The 22843-nt window shown below is 32.6% G+C and overlaps 2 protein-coding genes across 2 annotated transcripts; both read left to right on the top strand.

The window, feature by feature from the left end:
* The first annotated feature begins 683 nt into the window (after window positions 1-683).
* Window positions 684-8217, top strand: LOC149486515 (uncharacterized). The gene is made up of 4 exons (XM_089697914.1): window positions 684-1052; window positions 1337-1577; window positions 1875-5014; window positions 8143-8217. Exons 1-4 carry the CDS (start codon window positions 684-686, stop codon window positions 8215-8217), a joined length of 3825 nt encoding a protein of 1274 aa, XP_089554040.1.
* Window positions 8150-15481, top strand: LOC149486514 (uncharacterized). Its single transcript, XM_089697813.1, has 4 exons — window positions 8150-8276; window positions 11378-11480; window positions 14359-14474; window positions 15222-15481. Exons 1-4 carry the CDS (start codon window positions 8222-8224, stop codon window positions 15341-15343), a joined length of 396 nt encoding a protein of 131 aa, XP_089553939.1. The 5' UTR covers window positions 8150-8221; the 3' UTR covers window positions 15344-15481.
* Window positions 15482-22843: the final 7362 nt, after the last annotated feature.

Here is a 22843-nt window from a genome sequence, read left to right as displayed (position 1 = left end):
AATTTATATCATAATTATTAATGCAGAGAATGGTTTACGTTCTACTACTACACCAGTTACTAGACCAAAGCGGTCAATGGCAAGATACAATTATGGGTTAGGCTATATTTCATTCGTAATAATTTATGGCTTCCTGCCATATCCTCCCAATGGTAATGGTTATGTTTACATGTTTAATGTTAGATTTATGTATAGTAACAAGTTTTAGGTATATACCTACCTATATATTTCTATACGGAATCTTAAGTTGTGACTACAGATACCTATACTACTATACCTTCATCATACTATCCAATCTAATAATAACAAGTAATATATTTATTTTAAAAGTGTATTAATTGTGATCAGAGTCTGACCGACCTACCTGCGAAAATAGTTTTTTTTTCTCTTCTTGGTGTTCGGTTTTTTATTAATTACGTTCACGACTAAGACGTCACTTATTACATTGTGTGCTTCAATCAGTAATAAAACAGATTCAATAGAGGAAAGACGTTTCATTTCAACACAAAAACACAGTTTATGCAAAAACGATCCTTATTGCCGCAACATATGGTCGCATTCGTACCGGATTATCTGAGCTACAATCGAAGAACAAAAGAAGCACCCGTGCAATTGATCGCGATAAGACGCTCATTATACAGCGTTATTTGTTACGAAGTTATTATTGAAGGACAACATTTATGATGGCGAATAACAATACGGAACAAATTATACGTGTTTTGGAAAGTACGGCAGAACTCATCAAAAAAACGCAAATTAACATATCTAAGTGTCCTAAACAAAGACTATCTAAAGGATATATACAATCGAGAATTAAACATTTGGAGGACTATTGGCAAACCTTTCAAAGCGCACACTTAGATTTAGTTAAGATAACGCCGCGGGAACAAAAGGCGCTTTTACCATACTTTGTCAACGAAGAATTTTACATTCACGAGGACCTTTATTTATGCATACTCGCTGATTTGAAGGATAAATTATTGAACATGGAATCCACTGCATCAGCCCTGGAGTCCAGCCATGACAGCACCGTGGTACACATCAACGATCGAGTGAGGTTGCCGCGGATTGAGTTACGTCTACGTTCGCCGGGAGCTATGAGGAATGGCCGACATTCAATGATTTATACCTAAGTTTAGTGCACAACAACAGTACGCTGTCCGAGGTACAAAAACTACATCATCTTAAGTCCAGTGTATCGGGCGAGGCAGAAAGTTTATTACGTAATATTAGAATTACCGATGCTAATTATACACAGGCTTGGGAAACATTAAAATTAAGGTACGGAAATAAACGTTTAATTGTTAACTCTTTATTAAAAAGACTTTTTTCTCAGAAAAAATGTATGTCGCAAACTGCTTCACAGTTAAAATCATTATTAGATACTACTAATGAAGTTTTAAATAGTCTTGAAAATTTAAATGTATCCATCGACTCTTGGGATCCGATTATAATATTTCTTGTAGTGCAGAAGTTAGACCCAGAGTCTCATAAAGCGTGGGAGGAATTTGCGTACACAAAAAGTGAAGAGTTACCGAAGTGGTTAGATTTAAAACAGTATTTAGAGTCTAAATTTCGTACATTAGAATTAATTACACCGCCTGTAAGGTCTAATAGAGAACGCGTTTTTCATGTGAGTACGTCCGTAAATAATTCTGTGAAATGTTGTATAATGTGTAATGATAATCATTATCTGTGTAAATGTAAATCTTTTGCAAAACTGAATTGTAATGAACGTGTTGAATATGTAAAAAGTAAGAAATTGTGTTTTAACTGTTTGGCCCCAGGTCATTCGGCATTTAAATGTCGTATACCTTTGTCGTGTCACATATGTAAAAAGCGTCATCATTCTCTTCTACACCGATCAAATATAGGTACAGATTCGTCGGTATCCGAGGTTACTACACAACCGTCGACATCAATGCGGACCGATGTAGATGAGAAGAAGGTGCATACTACAATGACGTCTTTACATAGTCAAGGAGATGGTGAACATAAGGTAAGTCTCTTGGCAACTGCGGTAGTAGTCATTAAAGGTGAAAATGGATACACTACTACTCTTAAGGCATTAATAGATTCAGGGTCACAGGCATGTTTTATTACTCAACGAGTTGCACAAGTCTTAAAGTTACAGCTCAAGCCGGTTAATATGGTAGTTACTGGCATGGAGTCTTTGAAGGTACATGTAAAGAATGAAGTCAAAGTAAATATTTTGTCTCGGTGGGAACCCAAGTTTGAGTTACCAGTACACGCCTACGTGATGTCAAAGTATTTAAAAATAAACTTACCTTCGAGAAATAGTATTAAACATGAGCTTGTACACTTTAACAATTTAAATTTAGCAGATCCAAACTTTTATGAGTCGGGTTGTATGGATCTTTTATTAGGTGTAAATGAATATACAAAAATTCTACAAGAAGGTTTAATCAAGGGTCCCTCAGGTACTATATGTGCTCAAAATACCAACCTGGGCTGGATCATTATGGGTGGAATTAATATGAAAGTTAACACTATACATAAGTCTTTAATGGTTACAAATTTAACTAGTGATTCAAATATTAATGACTTACTTAAAACTATATGGGAGATAGATATTGATACAAATAGAAAGTTAACTAAAGAAGAACAACAATGTGAAAATATATATGAAAGGACACATGAGAGAGATAGTAATGGAAAATATATAGTTACATTACCTTTTAAAACTGAAAAGCTGCTTTCACCAGAAGGAAATACGAGAGAAGTAGCTGTAAGAAGATTGTTGCAATTAGAGAGAAGATTTAAAAGAGATCCAGATCTGAAAAAAGAATACCTGAAGGTTATAGAAGAATACAAAGAATTAAAACACATTGAAGAAGTACCTGAAAAAGAAATAAATAAAAAAGCAGTTTACTTACCCCACCACGCCGTCGTACGCCAAGATAAGGAGACCACGAAGACTCGAGTTGTGTTCGACGCTTCCTGTAAAGGTACTAACAACATATCATTAAATGATGAACTCTTACCTGGTCCAGTATTGCAAGAAGATCTTAGAAACATTATTATGAGGTGGAGAACTCATAAAATCTGTTTCGTATCAGATATTCAGAAAATGTACAGAATGATATGGATGAATAGGAATGATGTGGACTACCAAAGAATAGTCTGGCGAAATGATCCAGCTGAAAATATACAAGATATGAGATTACTTACCGTCACTTTTGGCACAGCATCCGCTCCATACCTAGCTGTAAGAACACTTAAACAACTTGCTGCTGATGAAGGTCATCATTTTCCTGAAGCTGCTAGAATATTAAATGAAGATTTTTACGTAGACGATTGCATGTCTGGTGGTGATAATTTAGAAAAATGTATTCAACTAAGAAAAGATTTGATGGAACTATTGCGAAGAGGAGGTTTTGATCTTAAAAAGTGGTCGTCTAATAGTGCAGAATTTTTACAATCTTTAGAAGCAAATGATAGATCTACAAAGGCGCATTTAGATATTAAATTAGATGGTATTGTCAAGGCATTAGGTGTTCAATGGAATTTGGGAACGGATCGATTCGAGTATAATTATAGTTTAGAATCAATAGATGATAACGTTATAATAACTAAACGCAATATTCTTTCTGATATACAAAAATTATTTGACCCATTGGGATGGATTGCACCTTGCATTGTTTTAGCTAAAATTTTAATGCAGAAGTTATGGCTTGAAAAAGCAAACTGGGATGAGGATCTTAATATTTTTATAAAAGAAGAGTGGAAGAATATTCGCAATGATCTCCAAAATATAAAGGATATTACTATAGATAGATGGCTTGGAACAGTAAATACAAATTTTGATACAATTGAAATTCATGGGTTTTCAGACGCTTCGACATTAGCTTATGCTGCAGTTGTTTACTGTCGTGTTAGAAATGATGATGGAACTTATAGTACAAGTCTAATTGCTGCAAGAACAAGAGTTGCACCACTTAAGACGATATCATTACCTAGACTTGAACTCTGTGGAGCTTTATTACTTTCTCAACTTTTGAAGCAAGTATCACAATCACTGCGTATACCAACATCCAAGGTTTTTGCTTGGACAGATTCATCAATTGTTATTGCTTGGCTATTTGGTGAACCTTTAAGATGGAAAGCTTTCATCGCAAATAGAGTAGTTGAGATAGTTTCTACAGTAAATAAGGAACAATGGTATCATGTTCAATCTCACGATAACCCAGCAGATATAGCTTCGCGAGGAATGCTTGCTATAAATCTTAAAAACTGTGACATTTGGTGGAAAGGTCCCACGTGGTTAAGAAACGATGAACTACAACTAGAGAGACCAGAATTTATACAAACTAATTTAGAAGAAAAGAAGATACCTATTAATACAGTCACACTAGCAAATACTATACAAGATAAAATTTCATTGAAATTTGAAGAATTTGATACATTAAAAGAATTATTGAGAACAATAGCTTATTGTAAGAAATTTTTAAGGTTTAAAAAGAATAAAGAAGACATGAAAATTACAACTGAAGACATAGATGAGGCATTGAATACTTGTATAAAAATAGTACAAAGGGAAGAATTCAAAGAAGAAATGGATTCATTAGAAAAAGGACAACAGGTGAAGAAAAACAGCAAGATTAAGACACTAAATCCCTATTTAGATGAAGATGGAATTATCAAGGTGGGCGGAAGGTTAGGAAATGCAGACATAAGAGAAGACGTTGAACATCCCATAATAATCGGGGAAGCACCTATCACTGTACCGCAACCAAATTTAGAATCTCTTAAATTAACACATTTATCTCGTTGGCAATATTGTCAAAAAATGTTAAATGATTTTTGGTGCCGTTGGCAAACTGAATATTTGACCAGTTTGCAACAGCGAACAAAATGGTTGAAGAAGAATGATGAATTTAAAGTAGGTGATGTTATTTTGATTAAACAACCTAATTTGCCACCTGGCAAATGGGCATTAGGGCGTATCACTGCCAAACACCCGGGGCCAGACGGTTTCACTAGGGTTTATAGTGTAAAAAGCGGTGATAGTATAATTAAAAGAAGTGTATCTAAATTATGTTATCTTCCTATCAATACAGATATCAATTAATCATTTAAAACAAGCGAGTCAATTCATTTCGCATGTAATTGTTCGTTGCTATGGTATATATGTATACGTGTATTTGATTTATTATAAAGTGTAATGTAAAATGTAAAACCTATCTGTATTGTTGTTATGTGTATAGGTACACAAATATTTAATATAAAACTGTCATAAAAAAGTATAAAATTGTGAGTAAGTAAAATTATAACAAAGCCTGCAAAGATTGTGTATTTGATAAAAGTTAAAGTAAAAATTATAGTATTGCAAACAAATGTTCAATGTAATAAGTATATAACATTCATATTTAAGGTATATATTGATTTAAGGTGTTATTTTTAATTCATACAGCATGCCGCTTTATTTGTAACTTAAGTAGAATAATTCGATTGTTATTTGAAAGGACTAGTGTAGTCCTTTGGTGGGCGGTATGTTCGGTTTTTTATTAATTACGTTCACGACTAAGACGTCACTTATTACATTGTGTGCTTCAATCAGTAATAAAACAGATTCAATAGAGGAAAGACGTTTCATTTCAACACAAAAACACAGTTTATGCAAAAACGATCCTTATTGCCGCAACACTTGGTATATAAGATATGAACAATTGTTTGTTCATAATTTAACACACAAAATACTATGGTATTTATATAGTGTATGACTTGACAAAATGCAATTTATTATATTATTCTGTCGATAATTTGCCTCGACTCAAGTTGGTAACTTGCCAAAGCTACCTATTAATAAAAAATGAATTTCATGTTTTAGGCAAATTAGCAACATCTAAAAATCTAGATAGATCGCGCATATATATAAAGAGTTACCTCTTGAGAGTAAGTACATGTCATAAATTGAGGAGAATGGTTAAGAGGTCACAAACGCGTGACAACTATTGTTGCTTCGCGAACTCGCTCCCCTCATTCATCATAATGACGCGGATTTTATCGCACGTTTTGTTCTTATTTCTTCGGAAACAATAACGAATCGTTCTACAATCACACTATAGGTAGTTGTCATTATGTAAATGTTGATAAACGACTGTCTCGGCTTATCTCTAGTCGACGCGTCGCCGCGGTCGTCACGATATCCCATTCATCTGGGATTTCGAAAAGGAATTTGCAAGCTGTAGATAGATTGAAGGTATTATAAGAAACACTTTTATATTACATTTATAGAAATAATAGATTAACAGTGAACAAATTCTTAACATTTAAGAACTTAAAATTTAGCTCTACAAAATTTAACTGTCTATTGTATTTTTTATTTTCCATTCCCAATAAAGATGTTTAAGTACCTATGATATGTGTCAAATTCTATATTATTTTAATATTTCTATATCGTCGACGAAATATATTATTTAATTAGTAATAATTAATAAATAATAAATAATATTAATCAACGATAAGCTATACATAACATAATAAATAGCTTCCATCGTCTTCCATCAATTATTGCAATAATTTTATTTAACTAGATTGATGTGAGAGCGATAAGCTAACTTAAAAGTGAAAAATGCATTAAAAGGTTCAAAGAATCTGACCGATTATTTAAAGTTCAACCGGGGTCATCCTATAATACACATTATATACAAAAGAAACAAAAATTTTCTAGCCATGAGGATGAATTGATATAATATTAGAATTATTATATACCTACGTTATAAATTTAAATGTTTAAAATGAGTTTTTCCAAAGACTACTAGCTAGGATGTGAGGATCACTGAAATTACGCCTGCGTACTCTGCCCATAGCTGCAAGCAAACGGCATTGATTGTTTCCAATGTATCTACCCATATATTGCAAAACTAAGTTGAATATAATTATTTCAGTAACAACGGTTTGAAAAATCCTTTAGGTACACATAAATTATATTTTTTATGAAACAATTTTCTTTCTTCTATGGAAAATATTAGTAGACGCCTGACGCAGGTACCTTTACTTATTCGACAGTAGGTACAAGCGCTGTTTTACCTTGGACTATTATTTTATGTTTTATATTTTATCCAACTAGAATTACAATTACAATACAATTCCTGCTAAAAATCTTTCCTTTTATAACTAATCAATACCATTGCAAACGTTAAGACTTACATTTTATAGAAATAGACAAAATTGTAAAGCGTTATTGTTGGACAATAGTTGGTACAAATCTCGCGTCGTGGCAGCGAGCGAGTGCCTCCTCTCCTGTAGCGACAGCTCACATCTTTTACTCAGGCGAACAAAGTAACGAAGGCTCAGCTAAAATCATCAAATATGTACCACCTGTTACACTTCCCTTTACGGTTTTTGGTTAAGAGCGGTATGTGAACAGGGCTGGAACTCATGTTTTGTTTCGTTGTGTAAACCGAATAATTGTTTTTGTAAGAGCTTTTTGTTACAAATAATGTGTTTTGTATTGAGTGCAAGAGAAATGAATAACATACATTTTTTTATTTCGAATAGTTATTTATACCTATGTAGAAAATATATGAAAAATAGCTGTAAAATATTATGTAGCAAATAAATATATAACGAAATAAAAGCTCTTAATTTCTTCCTTGAATTAAATATAGATGATGTTGACAGCTGACAATGGAACATTACGCAATTAACAAAATGCATGAAATAAAATTGTATTTCATTTCTATAATCCGCTCCATTTTTTGAAAACACGTTAAATTTTTTTCAAATTAAAACAGAAAAGTTCATTCTGGCCACTTTGCATTACAAGCGCATTTGAATAGTCAGATAAAATTTATGCACAATTTTCATTTAAAATAATTATTAATGAAACAGAAACTGCATTATATGTAATTATAATAAACAAAATAAATTGAAATATTTTTTGGAATCATTTGAAGTCTCTATATTTTTGATAATTCATTACAATTTTAGATTAAAATTAAAATTTCAAGCGTACATAAATTCGCATTAGAATGGTACGATACCTAAGGTTTCTATGCTAGAACATCACGTAGATATTTTACAGCAGACGTTATTTTAATCTACTAATTGCAGGTCGTGTTTTACTGAGAATATCAAATACTCTAATGGCATACATTCTCTTTTTACTCCATGCAGGTCGCGTTAATAAGCAAGCAGGTGCGAAGGCATGTGCCGGCGATGACGCAGCGCGCACCGAGCGGCATGCCCTGATGACATGGCATTCAGCCGCTCCGCCCTCCTTGCGTTGGCCACTCTCACAGCACTCGCTGGTAAGGACGCTTCAACTATAAAAATAAGTTTAACTCGGTCTTGCACGAGCTTGAAAATAATAGCAGCTTGTTGGAAGTGACGCACACGACGCAAGTACCTACCAAGAGAGTAGTTGCTGAAGTTGAGTTATTTATCGTCTTTCAAGCTGAATGGGACTCTCTAAAGCTTATGATGTACTAACTAGTAAGAAAACTACTTTTAAACTTCCGACTACATAGTTTGGTATAAATGTACATTGTATAGGTACTTACTTACATGTTTTTCATCTGTAGACACGTGTAGGTACACTATTTAGAGATCACTGTATTCTTAGTTAGTGGTTAGTGAACGAAGCTCTTAATATACGAGATATATCTCGTTAAGTATATATACTTAACAGCTCTAGCTGTGTCAATACCATTAGACTAAGATTTCGAGTGTGTGTATACATTTCAAGTAATTTTGTGACTGTTTATAAGCATAGGCTTTATTCAACAATAAATAATCAGATTCATTTCAGAGAAAATAATTAACGGAACGAAAAATTGCATAAAATTGATAAAAAGGCTGCAATTTACGTATTTTAAGCTATTGCATAGCTTTTATCTCAGACTTTGAGCGTGGCGACCGAATGTAAAATTTCCGTAACGAAAACACCTAACACCCCCCCCTCCAACCGGCACAGCATCAGTGAGATGCTATGCAATAGCTTTACCACGGCAGTCCTCGAGTGCCACACGTATTTTTTTATTAAGTTTCATATCGCTACCCCGTCTACCCCCTATATCCTTAAACATTAATTTTATATAAAAAAAACGAATGAGTGAGGGTGTTTAATACGACTAGTAAAAGTAGAGCAGGCTAAAAAAAGAATCTTGTCAACAAAATATTCCTTTTGAAGTGAAACTTCCTTAGGCACGTTGAGAGTATTTCAATGTTGCGTCATGGCAATACCGTCACGTCATGGAGTAAGGTGATGATTTTGGTTTCTTTGAATCTTGTCAAAGAAGTTTCACTTTTGACATGTGTGCTCGGCACACGCGCTGTTTTTTTATTAAAAAATATCAAATTGATTGTTTGTTGTGTGTAAAAGTGTGTCATATCACTATTTATTTTGAAATTCCTCACAAAATGGAAGGTAAATAATCTGAATAATTTTTATTTCAATACTAGTATTTTACAAATGCTTTAAAACGCTGCGTGCGAATCAATTCACATCAGTCCGCATGAACGCGTCCCGGGCTAGATGAAAATGTTTATAAAAGAAATATTGAAGTCGGGTTCGTTAAAATTTTTAGAACGAAGAAAAATTATGTAGGTTGAATTATGAATATGTTTTTTTTTATCAAACAAAGGTACCTGTATATTTTAAAAATAATTTAATTAAAACACATGGAGATAAATTTGCTATTGAATTATTAAATTCAGCTTACTTTTTGTTCCCCGATAGTGAATATCAAACAACAGTTTGCTGGCATAACCGTTGTTCGTTATATTAAATGAAATATTCCACATGAATGAATGCTCAGACAATCTCTGAAACTAAGCTAAAATCCATTTAAATATCTGCTATGCTTTCATTGCCTAAAATAAGCACACATTTTTTTGTGCATGAAGTGTATAATAGTGTATTGTCTTTCTATACATGAGTATGAATGTTTTTACGTAGAGAATTAAAAGATTCCACATTATCATTTTGTGACTTTAGATTATTTCACCAAAATTTGTATAGATACATTAGATAAAGCATTTAATTTATTAAAAATAACTATTGTTATAATTGAAATATAATTTAAGTATCTAGAATAAACCGCCTCTGTTGTTTAAATTTTTTATTTCAGTCGTGAGAAATATTCGTATTTCTGGGGAGCTGCAGTTGTTTATGTACAAAAATAATTGACGTATTTTGATGTACATGTTGAAAAATACCAAATACATACTTTAAATATTCATAAAAGAGATAATTATTACGATCAAAAACCAAACAGTTAATCCAGTGTTAAAATGAAAACAATGCATATTATTTCAAGCATAGAATTGAAATTGAAGAGTTGACAATAGTGAAATTAACGAACATACTGCGGTTTATAAATTCAGGATATTACCACGGCAGTAATTAATTTATCATGATGAAAACTCGGGAGCATAAAGCCCTATTGGAACATGCAACATCTACTTTCTTTTCCTTTGTATTGTTCTGCAGGGGAAGTCTTAATTGCCACGAATTGTTAATTTAAAAATCCGCCTGAGAGCGTATCGAGTATTACGATGTTGAATAAGGCTCAGTTAATATTCAATCTAAGTTTACTCTTAACGGACTTGAGGTATCGGATATCTCGTACATTATTCATCATAGTTTATTTTTAATTATAGGGCATTGTATTTATTTATAATTATAGCAAATTACGATTACAATTATATTGATTGAAGATACATAATAAAGATTATACTTCCTACTTATTTAGTAGATATTTTTCTCTCATTTTACATTGAAATAGTTAAAAACTGAAAAATATACCTAATCATTATAGAGTGTAGAGTCTTATTTATTTGCATGTATTATAATTTGATTTTCACTAACAATTTTATGAGGTAATAAAGTAAGTAGACCAATGGTCATAGAAAACATTTTATATCAATTTAACTGCACGGTAACGTGTGCCTTAGGTGCATTTACATCAAACGAGCGAATGCTCATTCTAACCCCACTTTGTCAAATTATTTTAGTGTAAACAGGCGTAAAGCATTCTTCGTTGTTCTTAGTGCGTTCAAAAAGATTCTGTGCAATGTTCTAATATTAATCAACACTGAACACGAGTTTTGGTTTACACTAAAGATAAAGTTTTTACTAAAAGATCACGAAAGAATGCTCTTGCTCTAGTTCTAGCTCTTTGTTCGTTTGATGTAAATGCACCGTTAGTCTTCTCGTTGTATAGTACTGGCGTTTTAATAGTATGAGGCCACATCGGCATGATCACTTTACTATTTCGTGTTTTAACCAGGTTTAATGTTACCTTGGATTATATACCGTTAAGTGTAGCTTCGCAAAGAGTGTGGGTGGTCGGTGGGTAACGGCGGTAAAGCAAATGTATAATCAGCGATGTTTACTACGAAACCACAGGGTGGTGTGTGTGCGCGCCGCAAGGCAGCGTGCAGGGCGGTGCGCAGTTGCCCGGGGTCTCTCACTCGACCGCACCGCCCGCCGGCGTCGGCGGCGTCCGCAGGTACGAACCATTGTTTTCACCTAAACTACCTAACTATTTCAATCCAACTGTTGGAGAATGCGTTCTCTATTAGCACATGAATAAGTGAATTCTACTGTGGAACATTATAATTTTCGACAAGTTTCTAGAAATTAGAGCTAGATTTCAGCTATAAGGTTTCGGCGCAGTTGTATATAACACAATTACATATTGGGAACGAAATCATTTACAAACACTACATAACACTACACTACATAGGTAACAATTAGCGGTATCCAAATAGATCTTCTGTAGTGGGAGGGTATTAATAGCCTCATTACGTTTCCTTCGGCGTTCAGTATAAATAGTTAGCTGTTGCCTGTTTCTTCGATGTCTTCGAAATATTCACCAAAAATGTATTGCATAATATTCAGATTATACCTACTAAATCTTGCTGCTAAATCTTCTTTTTTCATTAAAATCTAAATTAAAATATACTTACATTGCAAGATTTTACTTTCCTTTTTCTTAAATGAAAATAATCCATTCAGATATAAAGATCGATAGAACATCTAAGGCTAACTTATACAAAATGCAGGATTGTAACGTGCACTCGTGCGAAGCCACTAGCGGAATGCTAGTCCATCGAAATGCAGCGCAATCATCAATAAATCAGTTCCAAACACCTTTACGTCTTCTTCCATCTCCCATTAGTTATTTAAACAGCCCTTCATTATAATTTCAGAGTCTCAAGATTAGAATTTTTAAGAGATTTCAAGTGGCGATTGACTATGACCTATAAAAGTCTTTGTTACCTGTACACCGCACTCCATATTGTCAATGCATGAAGGTCACTTGTCTCTCTTTATACACATTGTAACTCCGTCCACAAAGCCTTTGTATCGGATCTTTATAGGGGTCAACTAGAACCCACAATAAAACGTCTCTACATAATTTTATTATCCGCTATATTGCATGCCTTACGAAGATCGTATTGAAAATCTTGTGCTCTCGTATACGTGCATAATACCTGACTGTATTTATGTAAAAATGCATTAACACAATAGGTACATATTTGATGAACGTGAACTCGTAAAGGTATTACATTACATTCGAAATGAAGATGTAGATTAGTGATAGATTGGTATTCGTGCTAGATTCGAATATGATCTAGTCAAACAGTGATTTGTAGCCGAAGCACTCTAACATGATAGCACTCCCATCTATTCGTTCTAGTCCTCGTTACTATGTAGACAAGTGTATCGATCTGCACTATCCAATTAAATTGAAACGGCTGTAAAAGTTATTTCATGTAGAAACTCATTTTATGGTAATAACCGAAATTGTTACGTACCTATCTCATGTAAATTAGATGATGTCAAGTTACTGTTTGGTAAAATGTAATAAAATAAATATTCAAACATCTTGTTAATATAGTGAAACTGAGTTATACACATACAAATGTTTTGAAATGAAAAAGTAAATTATTTCCTTATTCATGTGCTAGGTTTACTAAAACTAACATTATAATTGAACGCATACTTCAACATAATCACAGTAGATTAAAATTGAACCTGATAAAATAAATATTTAAATTAATTAAGTGAATAGAAATAAAAAGTTCGTAGAATTCTACTTAAATTTCCTTTCTAAAATAATTTCCGAACCTCTTTTGAGTTCACAGAGTTAACCATGTCACTATAGTGACCTAAAGTATGGTACACAACACCTTTCAGCTAAAATGTAATAACTAATTGTTGTTGTGCTATAATATCTATTGTTGTCGTTGAATATATTGTGTGAGTCATGTTATGTATTTAATGTTGACAACCGCAACAAAACGGCCCCGACGAGATAATGTAAGTAACTTATTATTTAGAAACGTAAACACTGTAACGTTTTGTAATTATTTTCATATTAAAGTGCTATTTAATGTTAATCATCGAATGTAATCGATGATTATGTGTAGGCAGGTAGCAAAACTGCATGAGGACGACATAATTTGCACGTCTCTGGTAGATAATATGTTATGAGTATGTAGGTAGGTATTATTTTGTCATTGAAATAATATTTTTTCCTGTTCAATACTCAAAAATTGGCAGTTATGTAATTAGTGTTACATTGTATATCACTTGAAAGTCATAAAATATTAACACTCGGTTTGCAATTGTTTGAATGAATACGAGAATTTATTTGTTAGGTTAATGTAAAATTATCAACGTGCGAAATTGAATTGTTGAAACTAAATTTAGTGACACTTTCAGTATTACAATATAACAAAAAATATATGACTCCTTTGTGAATGCTATAATTTTTAAAAGCTGTTTGATGTATCCTTTGTATGAGACATTATTGGATCATAAAGAACTGGCCTTAGTTCTCTTCACAGTAGTTAAATTGCATTCGCATGAAACACGTTAAGATAGATAGCTCCGTATGAGAGTAGGTGTAAGTATCCTGCACGATCCGCTAGTACTGGAATATCCTGATGATGGAATGCTAACAATTCAATTTCGCTTTTCAGCTATTGTATTTATTACGACCGATGCCAAAGGTCTGCTAGCTTCGGCCTTAAATATTTTGGCTTTGCTCCAGAGCCTTCAGCGATTTATTGCCTCATTATGGGGTGACGATATCAGTCTCTCCTGCCACTTACAATGCAGATGATAGTTAAATATATCACTGACGGCATTATCGGTGTTTTTTCTTTTTGATAACATAATTTATGGGCATTTAAACCGATTTCAAGTAGGAGAAAGTTCTAAAGTAAAATTAATAAGATAACTTGATACAATATTGATTAAATAAGAACATACAGTTGAATAACAATAGAACTACTCCTCAATAAGAGCATGTCACCGTGATTTGAAGTCGGTTTCATCAAGTGTGTGTATTATACTATTAACATGTTTTCGTGCAGATTCAGTCAGTATTCCAGAGGACGGGGGTATCGAGACTGGCGCACTCGTGGCGACCCCACTCTCATCAATTCATTGTGGCGAAGCAGACAGCCATTGGGCATTCGGAAACAACTTGGTAAAATTTCCATATTATGGAAATAGTGTGTTTTATATTGCTCAAATCACTTCGGCATGGGGAAATTGTCTGGGTTTAGGGATTTCTTTGGATTACACTGCCTTTTTACAAAACTTGTGCACTATATAAGTATAAATCTTTTATTAATATGTAAACTCGATAAAATTATTTCGGCTAAAATTAATATTATTTATATTTTATTTTGAATGATAAATAATAATTACAATTTTTATTTAGCATTAACATTATATCTAGAATGTGCATAAACTTCATAATCTTTAACAAAACAGTTTATATAAGAACAACCTTGTTTCCGTTTTAAAAAATACACGTATAATTGTTCTGGAACTGCAATTATATTTTATGACAAGAGAAAGTATAATTATAATGCAACCGTAGTGACTTCTTTATTTAAATATAAATAGTTGAAAATGAATGTCATCTCATGAGAAAAACGACATCTACCTTTACATAAAACTTTGATATTATAATCCCTACTTCAACCGTTTTTCAACTGAAACTATTTTTTATTGCGTAGGTACTTTTATTTTTACATTTTGCGTCAAAGCTTCTATTATCCTTAAAGATTTGTAAATGAAACAGCTTTAAATGAAAAATTTTCATGCATAGAATTCGCATCAAATATAAAATAGACTTTCGTCCATTCTCATTACTAGTCTTAGCTACTTGATATCAAATATTATTATAATTGTTTAAATAAATATGTATTTATCTGACATCGGGCAGGAAACGCGGAAGTATACATCGTGCTGGCCTTGCTGATCGGCGTGGTGACGGTGGTGGTGGGGTGCTGGCTGTCGGACAACTGCTGGTCGCCCGAGCCAGAGGACATCTTGGCGGGCGGGTGACCCGTCGCGGCGGGCGCGTGCACGCACGTGTAGCGCCCGCCCTCCGCGGCCGACAGGGAGAGTCCCTCGGGCGCGGGCTCGCTGTCCCCAGTGCTGCCACCCCGCGCGCCGCCGCCGGCGCGTGCCCCGGCTTTCTTCCACGCTGCACGCCACCTGTGCAGCGGCGCTTGCCTTCATCTCCCGTGTGACAGACGACAGCCGCCACCCTTCTGACGGGAGGTCCACTCCTGTCGGGTACACGAGAAAGTTAACGGGAACCACATTCCTTTCGCTAACGGCAGAGTGTGTGACTATTGAAACGGAACAATTTTAAATTGAGTGTTGTGCGAATTTAAATCGAATGGAATTTTGTATAGTGCGTTACCCATTTTGGTGAACTAAGAGCTTCGTTAATATTACTACATTTTGTGACTATGTGGAACGATGTATGTTAAATGCAATTCTATACGAGGTTGCGGTATTCTAACTTAACTCTGAGGATCTCATTGTGTCTATCTCGTCGTAGGTCACGCTTCTAGCGGTCGCTCTGATTTTATTACTAGACATAGGTGGTGCAAATGCGTTTTTTCATGTACCACTTTACTGTTGTTTCTAAAAGTATGTGCCTTGAAACGCTTTCCTCTATTTAATGTGTAGTATAGAGCGTGTTTTGAACCCTTTAGATAATCCATCTTTCTGTCGTAATTATTAATCCCGTATAATAAGTGCCATACACATCATAACCGTGCCTTTACCGTTCTATAGACTTTGAGAGGGACGTAATTTACAATAGATTTTAAAATAACCCTTTGCGTTAATGTTATATCCTCCTTGTTTTGTATGTTTTGTCCATCTTTATGTATGATAATCCATGATATAACTATAGAGGAAAGTGCTAGGACCAGTCTTCAAAAAAAAAACGTCAATTGGTTATACTAAAAATTTGAATATTAGAGTTACAACATTTATAAACAACGACACATTTAAAGGAAAATGATCAATTTAAGATTCAATGTAATATTTTGATGATTTTTAAGATACCTACGTAAGACCTATTTATATTAAGTATATACTGATTTGTGATGTCATTTACAAAACCAAAATACTCTATCTGCTTTGTTAGTCTAAACGCTGAGTTTATTAGAATAACCCATCAATTGTCTGCTCTTTTTTTCTTGAGAAGTCATATCATTTTAAAGACAGCAGCGTTTCCTTAACTAAAGACACAATACTTATAATTCCACTTAGCGATGGTTTGCATACATTGTTAAAGAACACAACATGTTATTGTACACAATACCTCGTTGAAAGAAACCCGCAGTTTGTAACTTAAGCGCACTCGACTTGAGCATGGAGCATTTGAAATAGCATAATTTTTCTAAATATTTGTACTGCATTAATTAAATAATATTATTAAAGTATTCCAAGTTGCTTATAAGAATCATATAAATGTGAATATAATACATAATACGTTCAAAAATAGTAGAACAATAATTTAGTGCAGCAATAGATAATGGTAATAAATATCTAATAATCAAATAGAATCATAACATTTTTATAAACAATAAAAATAAGGTCAATCCAGTGGTTTTTGTAGTATGATATATAATTAAGAATTACCTACCATCCATTTAGAAGTCAGCCCTGTTTTAAACTTATGCTTAGAATAAAATAATTGTCATTTGTTTTTGGCGCTCAATTTTTATTCAATGTTTCGGGAGAGAAAACAGCAAATATTTTTACTACTGGATGGAAAACGCCAATTTATGTACCAACGTGTAAACAGTAAACAAATGGACGATAAAATTTGAAGTCGAAATTTTTAATAGGTTTAAACGAGGACCGCTTTGATATTGATAGTATAGTGACGCACCTACGCAATTTTATACATGTTTATTTTCACAGCATTAATAAGTGCCAATCTTAGGCCAATAATTTCGTGTGTGCCAAACTTATACAAACTTTATAGAGATAAGGACATTGACACTTTTATTCAGTTGATGCGATGGAGTGTTAATAATTCATGTTTATAAGGGAATAGAAAAAGTATTAGAAAGAGGGCGCTTTTTTATCACGCTTTGACGCATAAAATAATCAATAAGTCAATAGATATATGTTTTTTTTTTGTGGTGTTTCTCAATGTTAGCCAGAAGGGCTTCTACATTTTAACGCGGACGCGGGAGTGAACTGAAGGTTCACCCTGGTAGCGACTAGCGACATGAGTGGAGGAGGCCGGAAGGGCCCTAATCGGACGGGATAGATATATGTACTAGACTAGTTTTATTTCATTAATTATTAAAAAAATAGGATGACATTGTATTACATATTTTAGTTGGAACAATTCACTTTTTCACACTAGTTACTGTACAATGTACATTGTAAATTTAAATATATCTACTGCAGTTGTACTGCAAAAATTCTATACCTTGACCCTTGTAAGGATTTAGCTTTTGTGTTGTTTAAAAAGTATTGGTCCTACAGAGGATGTGATACGGCGTGGGCGAACGGGTTGATCGCTTTTGTTTATGATCAAGTGGGTCGACCCACGGTACCCAAATCATTTCACTCGATGAGAGGGCCAGTGTACAAAGTATCTACGTTTGAAAGTACATATACACATTTTGTACGGTTGAAAGTATATATATAATTATTTATCTCAAGATTTGATAGAACTAGAAACAATATCGTATCTCCTTGTAATTCTGAGTAAATAGTCGTAACATTTTTGGAAGAAATTAGGTGGTGTATACCTGCCCGCTTATCTATGGAAATTTATCATAGTTATATGAATGAGAAAAGAAGAAAAATTAGATAGAAAAAATCTTTGTAGTCTGTTGTAGTTATATCGTTTCATTATTTGACCTCGATCAACGCAGAAATAAATGTTGGATTTTTTAAGCGTACTCAAACAAACTCTACATTAATATATTAAAATGGATACAATATCTGAAAAGAAGAAAAAAATAATGTCAGTAATAGTTTCACAATTTACATTTCCGCAAAACTGGTAACAATAAATAACCATTTATTATATTACCTTTACCTTTCTTCTACACAAGAATTTCGACACGCTAATGTTTAAGTACAATTATAATGTATGGAACTAATTAACTCATTATTATTATTAATAATATAATGCCTACTTTAATTAATTTAAATTTTGATGTGTTTTGTTCTAGAGTTGATATTATGAATGAGCGACCGAATGCACAATAGTTGTGTAAAATAACGTAGATTCGCAAATCATCCCATTATTGGTTAAAAAATAAAGAGATATTCTAAATTATCTTCTTATCAGATAGAAGGTAGTATTCACACTTGTATATAGGCTAGTTAAACTACATAATATGTATACATTTCATGTCGAGTTGTGTCACGATCGTAATAGAATATTTGCAATAGTTTGTAAGAGAACCGACTGAATAGTCAACATTTTTAAGAAACTTAGAATAAGTTTTATAGACTGTAGACAATGACCTGCAGATTAGGGTTCTGCAATCAGTGTTAAAACGATTAAACATGTGCCTGTAAACCTACGTATGTATATATATTTTTTAATTTTTTTGTAAATTTGAAATCAATCATCTTCGACTATCCGCAGATTTAACGATAGTTGATTATATCCAGTCCTTAATTATTTAAATTAGTCGTTAGATAGAGGACTTCTAAGTATTAAATCACAACGCACTGCAGGTCTTCATATTTCCTATGATTGTCATGTTCAGTGTAGTTTACAATGTCCTTAAGCCAAACATCGTCAATACGCTACATTCTACCTGTCAACTAAAATTCAATACATTTTTAGTCATTTAATACTGTCAAGTGTCTGTTAATATCCTTTGAGGTAATATTTGGGAAAACCACAACCTTATTTACGTTATAATATAGTGCACAGTATTTTTACTATAAACATTATTGTGTCTAGAATTAATTACTGTTATCGTGTAAACATTTGTGATAAAATGTGTGTCAAAATTTTATTTGATTATTGTAAATATGTACGATTTGCGTTTTATTGTCTACTGATGACTGTCGAGTTGGAAGTCAGTATTATTATAAAGGCGATTCGCTTGGCCGATATAGGAATTGAGAAATCTGTAAGCTCAATATACTTAGCAATTGCAATTATATGTTTAATGTAATTATTTGTCACGAGTAAGTAATAAATGTACTACATTTAAAATGTTATTTTTATTTTTCCTAAAATAAATTCCTCATACATTTTCTTTACATATTAAAGAAAACTTTCCCTCAGTATTGAACAAAATCAATAAGCCGACCTAGACGAAAGCCCTACTACCTAATAAAAAAACAAAGAAAGTACAGTGTCGAATAACAATTCGTGAATGTAGAGTCAGTAAATACTAAAAAATCTCAAGCCAATACCAACTGTGTAAATGCCTACTATTCTGTCTCTCCTTTTATTCCTTCTCCATTATTTATTCCTTTAATTTTTTATTCAAATCTCAATTCTGTTTTTTTTAAAAATGCACATTGTTAAAAGATTGTGTCGACACCCGTGTTGCATTTTTAATAAGGCATACCCAATTTAGTACAATGTGAGTTTATAAAAGGTAGGTTTATCCAGGTAATCTCCGATATACTGGCTGCAGCCCAAAGAAATCTCTTTTCCTAATTTAGTTAAACAATGCTAAGGATTAATTTCAAAATAAATTGAAACCATTTTATAGGTTCTTTATAAATGTATGTTGATATTTATGCCTTTACAACCTATTGCACCTAGTGTTGTTTTACGGAGCAGTATTCACAATAAATTTTAAATCAATTTCTTTTTTATATCTCCAATGCTCCTTTCAAAATACATAAAAGTGATGAAATATACCATTAGCGACAAAATTTTAAATCATGATTAATATAGGGTGTACGTGATTAAAGTAATGAAATGAAATTCCTGTACTTTTATAACATTAATAACGCCTACATTATAAAGCAGTTCTTGCCAGGCTAATAATTCCCCGTACACTAAAGACATCATTGAAAGTAATGAACTGCGCGTTGGCGTTTAACCAGTCTGTAGGAGTCCCATAGGGAGGTCGAGACTCGAGGTGCAGAATCACTTTTATAAAAGCGACACAATATTCGCAAAATTTAAATGGAACATTTAGTGACATGAAATGAGATTAATAAAGAAACAAGACTAGTATACTCTTGCATGGTCATTTTGTAATAAATATTTTTAACTTACCTATTAACCGCAGTTTGAAACAAACTAGTAAAAAACACAAATGCTTTGTTACCTAAATATCAAGCTATTTTCGTTGTACATTTAAGATATCATAATATTTTAATAAAAATATGACTTTATAGACAGTTTTGGCCTTTTTATGAAAAAGATGTTGTTCAATGAATTACTACAAGTCTACGCTTCGAGTGCTACGCTGCTACGCAATTGCGTAGACGTTGTTATAGTAAATGTAGAAAAACTTATCTTCTTTTATGTTGTTGCTACTAAATACAGTAACAATTACACTTACACTTAACTTACTATTATATATTAATTCAAATTCAAGTAAAGGTAAAGAGAAGATTTATTTATCAACGGTGTAACCTAACCTCGAGATACGTAGGTATGTAATAAATTATTTTTGAGCATTAAGACTACAGAGTTTCTACAAAGTGTTTATAAGTATAAATATGAATATTGCAAAAAAATTGTAATAAAGTACGAGTATTATAAAGTACCTGTACCTTCGTTATCGAGCCAAAGGTTATTGTGTCAAGGACGCTTATTTATTAAATTCCTTAATTTTTATACTTTTTGGTAGAAAGTAAGATAGCTGTGATGACCTATTTTTTTAATTAAAATAATGGATCTCTACGAAACTTGATTAAATTTAAATTTATTATTAATTAATATTCGTTTAAATAAACGACGATAATCTTCATGAGAACTGATTTTGTAAATTTTTAGCTATTTCGATGAGCGTGCAATTTTCTGTAAAAAGTAAAAGAACATTTTAAAGCCATAATAAGACTCTAGCAGTAAAAACTCTTTTTAAAAAACCTAAATCTATAACTTTTCTTACAGACCAGGAGCAGCTTTTGAGCTTCTCCACAAAAGCAAAAAACATGACTAGATTGAAACCGCTTTACCGAGTTATATCTGAAGCTCAATATTATACTAAATAAAAGAAATCTTGAATGAAAGCGGGACTTTCTGAACATAGACTGCTTGAATGAAAAAATAGGCCGTGATGTGCTCTACAGTTATGGGTGACACAGAAATGCTTTCTCAATTAACAATTTATTTATTTAAGTCAACAAGGGCAATTGAGAATAACATTGAATATAACTGCGAAGACACTGTAGGTAACAGAACATGCGCTGCTTTGTAATAAATATTAATCGTGCTATAAAAAATAGTTTATCGTGATTTATACTGCGACAAGATTCTCTATAGTTCAAAGAGACGACCCTTACAACGTTCTATCGTCTTGCACTTTGCAGCTACTGCAGGCAATTTCGAAAACTGTACATATCGACGATGAATCGAATATTATTATAAATAAAATATTATTATGTATCAAAAAACTTATATTCATCTTCATTCAGTTATACATGTGACATTAATTCAATGAATCATAATATTTTTATTATTTAATGTTAAATGGTATTAAATACAAGCCGAACTTACTTACAATACAATATTTTTCATTGTTAATGAATGTGCACTTGAAAATGTAAACAGATTTTGTTATATTACAAAAAATATATATAAATTAAAACGTTGAAATTCGCAGTCAATTTGTTGAACTGCGAAAATTTGAAAGCATTGAAACAGAAAGATCTAATTGTCGAGCTAAATTAATACAATTGAAAGAATACAGAATACAGTTTAAATCTGTATAGAAATATTAAAGGCAACATTTAAATAGACTTGTTAATTTTTATAAATTCTGAATAGAAACAATCACTACTTAAACTTTTAGCTCGGGGACTCTCCTCTATTAAGCGACATCTCATTATAAGGGCACTGTCCCTCAACGTATAATGAATAGACTGCACTTGCATATGAAGCAATTATTATTAAATGCTACTTCTGTTTAAGAATATACGTTCCCAGGAAATAGTTGTATGAAACGCATAGATTTTCTCATGATGATTTATGTTATTGTGTTTTTCTCTAGCTTATACTTCTGTTATGTTTCTAAGACTAGAGATAAAAAATTGACTTTTCTTATAAATACAATTTAAATTTTCTTGGTAATTTTAATCTGAAATTATTTTTAGCTCTGTACTTTTTGCATTTTTTTATAATATAATAGAGCAAACTTGTAGAATTTATACTCAAAAATAATAATAGTACCTGTGAGAGGAAAAAAGACACCATTGGTGGGTGCAGGAGTGATTCTTATACGTGCTCGAGGTTTTCGAATACCCCCACCTTCATAACAAGGGTTTTTATTGAAATTTGAAATTTTTCAACAGCCAAATATGCCAATCAATAGACCAAAGAGGCAATTTGAAATACATGTATGTACAATACTAGTACACATTCCA

The sequence above is a fragment of the Colias philodice genome, chromosome 8 (genome assembly GCF_061535455.1).
Source record: "Colias philodice isolate Cphi_HAF_F1 chromosome 8, ilColPhil1 Martin Lab GWU primary, whole genome shotgun sequence".
Lineage (NCBI taxonomy): Eukaryota > Metazoa > Arthropoda > Insecta > Lepidoptera > Pieridae > Colias > Colias philodice.
Note: the sequence above shows the minus strand (reverse complement) of the source record. Positions and strands in the feature narration are given on the sequence as shown.

Bases quoted from the DNA above. Each gene is read 5' to 3' on its own strand.
- LOC149486515 (XM_089697914.1), top strand. From the start codon at position 684: ATGGCGAATAACAATACGGAACAAATTATACGTGTTTTGGAAAGTACG. The intron at 1,053-1,336 runs GTGAGGTTGCCG...CTTTTTTCTCAG, and splicing joins TGGTACACATCAACGATCGA to AAAAAATGTATGTCGCAAAC. The intron at 5,015-8,142 runs GTAAAAAGCGGT...TACTCCATGCAG, and splicing joins GTTTCACTAGGGTTTATAGT to GTCGCGTTAATAAGCAAGCA.
- LOC149486514 (XM_089697813.1), top strand. From the start codon at position 8,222: ATGGCATTCAGCCGCTCCGCCCTCCTTGCGTTGGCCACTCTCACAGCA. The intron at 8,277-11,377 runs GTAAGGACGCTT...ACGAAACCACAG, and splicing joins CACTCTCACAGCACTCGCTG to GGTGGTGTGTGTGCGCGCCG. The intron at 11,481-14,358 runs GTACGAACCATT...GTTTTCGTGCAG, and splicing joins GGCGTCGGCGGCGTCCGCAG to ATTCAGTCAGTATTCCAGAG.